Source organism: Dama dama, chromosome 7 (assembly GCF_033118175.1).
Source record: "Dama dama isolate Ldn47 chromosome 7, ASM3311817v1, whole genome shotgun sequence".
In the NCBI taxonomy this organism is placed as follows: domain Eukaryota; kingdom Metazoa; phylum Chordata; class Mammalia; order Artiodactyla; family Cervidae; genus Dama; species Dama dama.
In genome coordinates, this window is record NC_083687.1 from 46,944,460 (window position 1) to 46,954,666 (window position 10,207).

Here is a 10,207-nt window from a genome sequence, read left to right on the forward strand (position 1 = left end):
TCAAACTGGGGAAGAACTCAAACCTTGAATAGATGCCAAACAGAAACATGAATAGGAAGTTGAGTTTTCATCCAAATTCTTGCACTGATTATTTCCTCTCCTTTGTTTCTTTGGCAGCTTATTCTGTCCAGTTGGGAAGGAGGCTACAACCTACAGTGTCAGGATCTGACCAGTGCAGGGGAGGCCGACATCCGGGTGAGTCAGCTATTTGTAACCATTTCTCACTGAAAAAGAGAGAAAGCTTTCTCCTCCCAGAGATGAGGATGGAGGCTGCGCTTAGATAAGAAGGGGTCTCCCTCCTGGTAGAAGTGCTCACTTGGGGGTCAGACGGAATGAACTGTGGCACATCCATGCAGTGGATCCCTTTGCAAAGTGGAATGAGGATGACCTCTGTCCTGATACAGAAACATCTCCAGGATGGAGCTCAGTGAAAACAGCAACCCACAGACTGTGCTTACAGTACAGGACCTCATGTGCGGTAAATGATAGGAATATGAGTATCTTAGCTTTTAGTTTATTCTGCCATTGTTTCTTTTTAAAACCATAAGCAAACACGATGGTTTCCTTTTGGTGGGGGGACCAGGGCAGAATAGATAGAGGTGGAAATTGGACTTCTCTGAATGTCCCTTGTCTTATTTTCAGAAACAGTAGGTATTTTCACATAATTATAAAGCAAATTAAAAATGAATGCAAGGCAGCCTCTCACTCCACATCTTGGAAATAAAAAATAATTACCCATATATTAAGTTGCTGACATAACCACCCAAGGAATTATTTCATGTGCCTTTAAACAGTGTTTTGACTGCACACCCTGAGCAAGATGACCTCAATAGCCGTCAGTAATTTGGAAGGGGGGAGCGCTGCTCTTATTAATAAAAATATTGGTATTGCTTTTTGTGGGACTGTTACAGGTATGTTTAAGATAAAGTACATAATAATGTTAATATAATTACAACTAATATTCGAAACATAGAAAAGAGAAACCAAGACTCAGTAATCACAGATTTAAATCGGAAATATAAAAGTGAACATTATTCTTTCTAAAACGTGCTTTTTAGCTCTGTTCACAGGTGAGGTCTAGTTAGTCTCTGAGAAACCAGCTGTGACACCCAGATCATGCTCTCTAAATAGAGTCCACCAGGAGGGTCTAGTGTTCTTAGGGAGTTGACCGATTCCTGTTCAGTGGGGGGGAATACATATATGAGAAGAATCCAGGACATCATGTGACAGGAAGCTGGGGTCACGACAAGAAGATGTAAGGGCCAGCTTAAAGGGACCCCCACGGCTGAAGTGGGACAGTGTGAGTATCAGAAGGAATACTGACACATTAAATTTATAAAAACTAAAAGAGTTTAAAATGACACTAAAAAAAAAAACCTCTTTGTTACCTTTTGAAGGTTACTAGGACACCAAGTAATTCTAGGAAAAAAAAAAAAAATCAAACATCTACCCTGCCATTCATATGTAAGTTTCCAAATAGCTAAAGAGGAAGAGCTTCCCTGGTGGCTCAGACAATAAAGAACCTGCCTGCAATGTAGGAGACCCGATCCCCTGGGTCAGGAAGATCCCCTGGAGAAGGGCATGGCAACCCACTCCAGTATTCTTGCTTGGGAAATCCCATGGACAGAGGAGCCTGGAGGGCTATGGTCTATGGGGTCATAGAGTTGGACACAACTGAGTGACTAACAACATCTCCCCTGCTATGTAAGTTTCCAAATGGCTAAAGAGGAAGAGCTATTTCTATAAAGACAAAAACATGCACATAAGTATAAAGAGAATTTGAAAAGCACCATTTTGCAGCTTCTAGTGAAGGGTAATGGGTCCAGACAGCAGGCATCTGTAAATGATGGAACTACCGTGTGAAAGTTGAGTGGAAGCGTCACGATGATGAGATCAGGCTGTTAACACCTGAACTCTGTTGATTTTAGTGTCAGTGGGACGACCAGAAGTTGGGTACCTCTTGATGTGATTCCATAGGAAGTACACAGACCCACGCCTGGAGTACAGTTGACCACTAAACCACGTGGGTTTGAATCACACGGGGCCACTTAATACACAGGCTCTCTTCAGTACTAAAGTGCTGTAAGCCGACACGGAGGAACCACGCTAGAGGGGGCTGGCTGTAAGTCATACACAGACTCTGGACTGTGCAGGGGTCAGTGCCATGACCATCGCTGCCCCACTGTTCAAGGGCCAACTGTGATCTTCCCCCAACCCTAACCCTGAATCCGAACTAAGCCTCTGTCACTGCTCTTTACCGAAAATGTGGAGGATAGAGAAATAAGTTTAAACAACCCTAGGAAAAATAAGCCACCCAAATCATACTATTAGGAATTCTATACAACTGATCAAGTTTAAGAAATAAAAGGAAAGAAAACAGTGGAGCAGAGAAGGGGAACAGACTTTTTGGTCCCCTCCCCCCCAATATTTTGGAAAGATACAATAATTCCTTTCCCTAGATGGGGCTGGATTGCTGGGAATAAGGAACAGCCGGCAGCAGACAGGCCGGGTGAGGTGGTTCTCGCGGGTCTGAGAGCCGGGCGGCTGGGCGGGTGAAGCATGGCCCGGCGCCCGCAGGGGCAGGCGGCCCCGGGCGGCGTCACGGCTCACCCTGTCTCCGTCCTGTTTGGCCTCTCACACAGGTAGCCAGGGTGTTGTGGTGGTACTACTTCTCCAAATTAATAGAGTTCCTGGACACAATTTTCTTTGTGTTGCGGAAAAAAACCAGCCAGATCACCTTTCTTCACGTCTACCATCACGCCTCCATGTTTAACATCTGGTGGTGCGTCCTGAACTGGATACCTTGTGGGCAAAGTAAGTATGCGTTTGCCGGTTCTGTGTAACGGGTCTCCTGCCCGTCACACGGGGGAGCACACGTTTGCTGGTGGCCGTTTCGTTTCTCATCTTTGATCCTGGCAAAATCTGAGCATTAGGATAAATTTTAAAAGTGTTTTCTCTTCCACGCACCACACGTCTGACGGCAGAAGCACGTGCCCCCACTGGAGCAGGTTACCCCACGCCCTGGGGCGGTAGAAACACAGCACCTTCCAGTCACGACCACTTGGCTGTGGTGCAGATTGAGTCATGTCAATTTCGGGGGCTTGCTTATCCATTCTGAAAAATTAAAATCACGTCCCTCTGACCCACCAGAGCAGTGGCTTTCAATTTTTTTTTTTTTTTTTTTACTGAGACATCAATAAGTATTACATTATATCACAACCCAGGGCACTCATATTGAATAAAACAAATTTCGTGAAACAGTATTTAGCCTGGCGCTGTGTGATTCACTGGTTTTGTGTATGTGTGATTCACAAAAAAAAAAACTGACCTCACTTTTTCAAAAAGCTAATAACTCTCACTGCACTGACTTTCACAGTTGATGTGTCAGTTCTGACCTGCAGTTTGAGAAACACAGCACTCAAGAGAGAACAGTACTTTTCTATTGGATATTTATTGTTTTATACCCAAGAATTCAAAAGTATTCCATGAAAAATCAGGTAAAACTCAGGTCAGAATGATTTTGTCCTAGGATATAGGAACTTGTAGAGATGGTATTAAAAAAAAAAAAAAAAAACCCAGGGGTATCTGCAGTACATTGATTAAGAAGATGTAAATTTAAACTCCAGTGTGAAGTAAACTTGCTGGAGGTGCAGTGGAGAGAAGAGACCCTTTTCCACCTCTCCTAGACTGACATACTCTGGTTTGAGTTTAGTTATTAAGAATATAGTAGACTGATAATGTAATAAATATGTAGACTAAAATCAATACCAAAGGACACTTGTCCAGGCTAAGTACTTTTTGTGATTATCAAGTTTCATTTATAAATCACTAAAGCATCTAAAAGTCGATCTTAAATAACCACTGTGTAAAGACATTGTATTTCATTCACAGGAATTCTGTGTGTGTGATGGGTTTCTGTTCAATCTAGAATACTATGAAAATTATAAGCAGCAACTGCTTTTTTAAATTAATTGATGGAAATGAAAACTCAGGTTGGTAAAAAAAAAAAAAAAAGTCACTAATATTGTGCTGCCTGGTACTCTGAAACTATATTTGTGCTTTCATACAAATCCAGTGCCCTGACAAGTTATTCCAGCCAGTGTATAAGGACTTGCTAGATTCCTGGTGGTGTTCCTCTTGTCATATTCACTGATTTGCATTGACCTATCCAGATTGCTAGTCCAGGACTGGGAAACCAGGCAGGAGAATTTAAGTTAATTAACCCACATATGCACAGTGCCTTTTAGTTTATATAGTATCATCGTATTTAACCCCATCACAACCTTAAGCGGTAATTACTTATATCAGTTTTCCAGATGAGAAACAAAATTTACAAAGGAATATATGCAAGAGGACAGGGCTATTTAGGTGGTCCTCCAGCTGCACAGCCCGTGTCCTCTCCCCGGGGTTGGCAGCTCACAGACCAGCCGCCTGGATCCCAGACCGACCCGTAGCGCTTACCTTGTGTTGCGCCCCGTCCGGAGCCCTTCACGTACCCTGCTTCACATACCCTGGCGTTGTTCCCACACCCTGCTGCCAGCTCCTCAGCTTGTGCAGTTCCTCACCTCTTGCAGCTCAATCCTTTGACCCTTAGTTGACCCAACACAGAACTTACCCTTGCTCCTTGGTTTCCTAAAACATGACTCAGGATGACAGCACTGTCATGGAGGGGATGGCAGGGGACAGGGGTGGCGGGGTGCCCCAGCACAGCTCAGCACAGCAGATACGCAAAAGTGTTAGACACTCCTTGTCCCAGAAGTCCAGGGGGCTTCCCGGCCACTGGGAAGGTCCCCAGCCCGCCTCAGCCTCTTCTCATTCTGCAGGACCTTCCCCAATTCACCTTCTGCAGCATCTCCTGGTTCTAGGTCCCTTCCAGGGAGATTCCATTGACCTAACTATGAAGGGCAGTACATTTTCCCTGACTCTTAAGCACCCTGTTCAGCCATGTACGGAGGCTACAATCATACAGTCTGTCTACAATCCAAATGGCTGGAAGGTTTAGCGAAAGCAAACACATATCCTCTCTCAAATTCTGCCTCCTGGTTAGATGGTAGTCATGACAGAGACAGCATAGCCCTGGCAAAAAGGGGAGTAACCTGTTTGGTTTTCAGAGTCCCAGCCGGTCCCCGGTGAGTCCCTCCCTCCAGGTGTCTGGCTGAATCCTGCAGTAATGGCCCAGGAGTCGGGGTGAGCTCTGTTAGCGCGTGTTGTTTGTCCTCAGTTATGACGTGCAGGAGGAGCAGGACTTGACGAGGAGAGCGGTAACGCCCCCTGTGCTCTCCTAGGTTTCTTTGGCCCGACCCTGAACAGCTTCATCCACGTCCTCATGTACTCCTACTACGGGCTGTCCGTCTTCCCGTCCATGCACAAGCACCTCTGGTGGAAGAAGTACCTGACGCAGGCCCAGCTGGTACGTGCGCCCCGGCCGGCTCCGCGCCGCGGCCGCGGGCTCGGCCCCAGGCTCGGCCCCAGCCCTGGAGGCCGGAGGCTTCGCTGTGGGGGATGAGGCTGCCGGTCTCTCTCTAAAACGGGCTTGTAAGAGTGAAGCCCTGTTAAAGTGTCCTTCGTGTACGGAATGCGTCCTATATGGACGCATACGGACCACGCAGCTAGCTCCCTCCTTGCTGTGAACTGTAGACGGATACTTTTGAAGTTATTGTCTGCTGAAGCGTTCCTAGCTAAATGGCCTGATCTGAGATGTCTCCCAGGGAAAATTAATGATGGCCAGTTTTACACACTTCCTAACTTCCGACAAAATTCCCCGAGAGGAGAGCGGGCCCCTCGGGCGCTCTGGGGCCTGTGTGCCCCGGGAGCCGGCGGGCAGCTGCCCGAGCGCAGAGCGGTCCGCCCTTGCCGCCCACAGGTGCAGTTCCTGCTCACCATCACCCACACCATGAGCGCCGTGGTCAGGCCCTGCGGCTTCCCCTTCGGCTGCCTCATCTTCCAGTCTTCTTACATGATGACGCTGGTCATCCTCTTCTTAAACTTCTACATTCAGGTATGTTTAAACGCGAACAGTCAACAGCAAAACATGAGACTGAGCGCCTCTGCGTCACGGTTTTAATCTCACCAGTTAAACGTTACGGGAGTGCAGGCTTGTTGATCAGTTCCGATAACGGAGGTGCGACCTGCATTCCCGACTCACCGCCCTGCAGCCTCCTCCACAGGGAAACGACCCTGCTACTGGTCTGGCGGGCATTCTGCCAAACGTTTTTCACTGCGTGCCTGTGAAGCTTTATCAAAAATACTATGCATTTGAATCCTGTATTTGCACCAGGCTGCCAAAGTCTGACCTCTGAAAGTTAAACACTGTGTGTAGTAACACAGATCCAGGAAATCTCTATGAATGGAGGAAAACATGGACTAAGTAAACCTAACAGTGAAAACCTGTTTCCATTAGCTACTGCAAGGTTGTAGACTTACTGTTTATTTGAAAACATTCTTTTGAGGTCAATCAGGATGAGAAGGTCACATTGACTTTTCCCTAAGTGTCATTTTCTTTTTAACAATTTAAGTGGAAGGGATTTTCAAAATGCAATTTCAGAGCAACTCTGTTCAGAACTGGTGGCAGCGGTTAACAGCACAGGCCTCAGGTGGTGGTCGATGTTAAACTGCTCTCCTCTGTGGGCTGCGGAAATAGAAAGTGTCATAAGAAAAACGAGAATATACAGTTTATTCAAAACAGTCCTTCTGAAATTGTATTGACTGTATTTTCTCCTACAAACAAGTGCTTACTGACTTTAGTTTGGGTTGACTCTGAGCAAATGCATGGTGGTATTATACAGAATACAGCTGTGGGAACAGAACTTCTGATAGCTTTTCAGCTCTTGTGTTTTGGAATTGGACTGGCGAGGCTTTGTCTTCTGTGAGATAAAAGTTTCCTTTCAGAATTTCTAAAGAAGCAACCATTGATAGAATCAAACAAAGCCACCCCTCTCCTAAAAAAAAAATGATGAATGTTGCTGGCAGACTCGGGGAATGCTCTTGGTGTTGAAACTTGAAGGAATCCATAGTCCAGCATGGGGAGCAACGGTGCTCAAAGCTGCAGTCAAGGTCAATCCTGACCCTAAGTTGATACGATCGCTTTTTTAAAAAAAAGTGAGATCATATATTTTGTCTGAATAGGAAGGCTGTGCCAAGACACAAATCAAGCCAAAATCTCAGGTACCAGTACTTTTGAAATAACAGCACTTTTTCACTTGAACTGTATTTTTTTTTAAATTTATATCCTTAAGTAAGTCATAGTGCATACTTGAAAGTTGCTAAGAGACTAGATCTTAAAAGTTCTCATCACAAGAAAAAAATTCTTGTGGGATGGTAAATATGGTAAATCCTATATGTGGGATGATAAGCTACACAGTGTGACCATTTAACAAGCACTATCATTTACAACCATTAAATCATGTTATATACCTGAACTAATGCACTGAATTTCACTTATACCTTGATTTTTTAAAAAGACTTCAAAAAAAAAATCATTCCCTCCATGTAAGCAATTAATGCAGAATTTGAATGTTAATCCCATAAAATAATATATCAATACTAACCTGATGTGGGTAAAGTGAGACAGCTTTTCATTGGAATTCATGCATTTGTCTTGTTTTTAATCAGAAGCTTAATAACCGGCATTTAACAAATAAGCATTCTTACTAGAAAGTTCAGCACCAATGAAATCATGCATTGTTTTAGACCCTAAGTCTCATTACAGACAAGGTTCTATTAAAGAATCCCTTTCTCTTTTTCTCTTCAACATGTACACATCCCAACAGACATACCGGAAAAAGCCAATGAAGAAAGCCATGGAAGAGGCAGGGAAAGAAGTCAAGAATGGTTTTTCCAAAGCCTACTTCAGTGCGGCAAACGGAGTGATAAGCAAGAAGGCACAATAAGTGTCGCGTCTCAAAGACAAAGCATATATAATAGCCTAACAGATCCGCTTGTTTTAAAGCAAAGACTGAATTGAAAGTTATATATGTTTTAGCATAAACTAATTTCTTTTGAGTTTATAAATCATTTGTACCCGAAACGTATTAATATATTGCTGTTGGGTCGATCTGTTAACTGAATGCTTTCATCAGCAGTGAGGCGAGAGCTCTGCAGGGCTCAGACCTGGTGCTCCTTCTCGGCTCTCCTGCCGACCTAGCCCCCAGCCCGGACGCGGCCCCCACCACGCCTTACGCACCTGCAGAGCCAGGACACAGGGACCACTGCTTCTCACAGCAAGTCTGCAAACAAGTTAGTTTTGTTCAGATTAAAATGTTTAAAACAAAATGTTATTATCTTCTAAACACAGGGTATGCTCTCATCTATATTCAGCAATAATTGTCAGTACACAGTCAGTCCATTTGTTCCTTTAGGGATCGACCCCAGAAAATATTAAAGCGGTCACATAGATGGAAAACCCAGCAGCCACTTTTCTCTCTCAAGTCTGTCCCCAGAATCTCAAATTCCCACAATCACTTCTAATTCTCAAATTAGTGACATGGTGATAGTTTTTTGTTCCTTTTTCTTTATTTTGAAGAAAAATCTTCTCCCAAACCCTCATAGTGCAGGGGCTCTGGATAGGCCTAGTTCTTCTGTTTTAACTGGGTTTCCTTAGTTATTCATGTATTCACATCAGCATCCTATGTTAAGGTACCCTGGGTTAGGGTAACAGACAGTGCTCAGTTTTAAAAGTAGGATCTGAATTTGGCTGCCTGTCTGCTCTCTGAACAAGTCTGTATCACTGGGCCGTTAGGGTGATCTGTCACTGGACTATCTGTAAGTTAGAATTAATAAGAGCATCGAGGGCAAAATAGATACTGACCCTGTCAACCATTTCTTGTGAACCTACCTTCGAGTATTATCCCCAAATAGCTGCTGTTTGTCTTTACAGGTTAGGTTTTTGAAAACAGGAAGAGAGAGAGGGCTATGGAAAGGTTCCAGCCCTGCCCGCAATAAAAAGCGCCGATTGGCAAACCCAGCACACCCTCGGCCTCCTGGGGTCACCCAAGCCCGCAGAGAAGGACGCAGACAGGGGAAGACGGGAGGGACCACTCCTTTCTCCCCAAGGGCAGGGCGGTCATCTACCATTAAACTGTCCCAAGAATGGAAACAGGGCATTTCTGAAGATCTGAGACAGATTTACACCCTATAAAGTAATTCATACCCTGTAAAAACGAGATTTGCCCACTCTGACACTCTATCTGCTTTCCTACCTTACTTTAAGAAGTTTTTAGGTCGTAACTTTGACATCAGAGGCTTAAATTCCCCAACACATTACAGCACAAAAGGACGTTGTCCTTTGGGGACCATTTCTGTTTTCTGAGCGTCCGTTTGAAAAAAATTTTTTTAATGGGAAAACAAAAACACCCTGACTTCGGTACTGACGTGTACACTGACGCTGAGCATCCTGACACTGCCAACGTCTGTTCCCTGTAAATGCCCCTCGGGGTTCCGCCGCCCTGAAAGGCTGACCTCACCAGCCTTCACAGCGAGGGCATCGTGATGTCCAGCCCCTCCTCTGCCAGCGGACCCATTTCTCTGGAACAGACATCTTCCGTCTGATGCCCGCTTTCTCTTGGGTCTCTCTAGTCTCCTAAAGCTGACTTGTTCGCGGGTGCTCACCCCCCTCCTTCCATCACATCATGCACGGCTGTAAGTACCGTGCCCTCCCAGAAACTCACTTTAAAACAAGGGCTTGCCTTGAGTATGACTCTTCCTGCTCCCGTAACAAAGTCCACGGCGGACTGGGGAGGAAGCCCCTCGGAGGAGCTAGACACTGGTGCAGTTTTAGGTCTCGGACGGGAGCTAAAATGTTATCAAAAGGCACTCACCGCAGGTGAAAATGAGGCTCAGAAGGCAGAGGTCACGGGTCCAGCTTCCCCTGTCATCAGGCCCGGCTCCGCACTCAGCCTTGCAGCTGCGGTTCCGGACGCTCCGCTGGGCTCCATCCCCGCAAGGCAAGGACAGAGGCGTCCTTCAGCCGAGCAGACCGCCCAGACGGCTGGAAACTGCTGATCAGAGGGGAAGCTCCGTTAGCTTCCACTCTCCGGCTCGATTTGGATAGAGGCTTCAGGATGCTTATTTCCACTTGATCTGTAATCCTAGGGAAGCTTCATGAAACACTTTATAGCCTTAAACCATTCAAGGGCTGGTTAAAAAAAAAAAATACAGTTATGTAGTCTTAGTCACAAAAACTGAATCAGGTAACTATCTTCACCTGTTA

The 10,207-nt window shown here is 45.4% G+C and overlaps 1 protein-coding gene across 2 annotated transcripts in view; it reads left to right on the forward strand.

Moving 5' to 3' along the window:
• The window catches only part of ELOVL2 (ELOVL fatty acid elongase 2), a 50,451-nt gene extending 40,244 nt beyond the window's left edge, over positions 1–10,207 (forward strand). Inside the window, exons 4-8 of one of the 2 annotated variants that reach the window (XM_061146218.1) lie at positions 118–195; positions 2,643–2,814; positions 5,286–5,410; positions 5,864–5,998; positions 7,770–10,207. In XM_061146218.1, coding sequence (XP_061002201.1) covers positions 118–195; positions 2,643–2,814; positions 5,286–5,410; positions 5,864–5,998; positions 7,770–7,889 — 630 coding nt within the window. In that variant the 3' untranslated portion in view covers positions 7,890–10,207. The remainder of the gene's footprint in view (positions 1–117; positions 196–2,642; positions 2,815–5,285; positions 5,411–5,863; positions 5,999–7,769) is intronic. The other variant, XM_061146219.1, reaches the window with a different exon arrangement.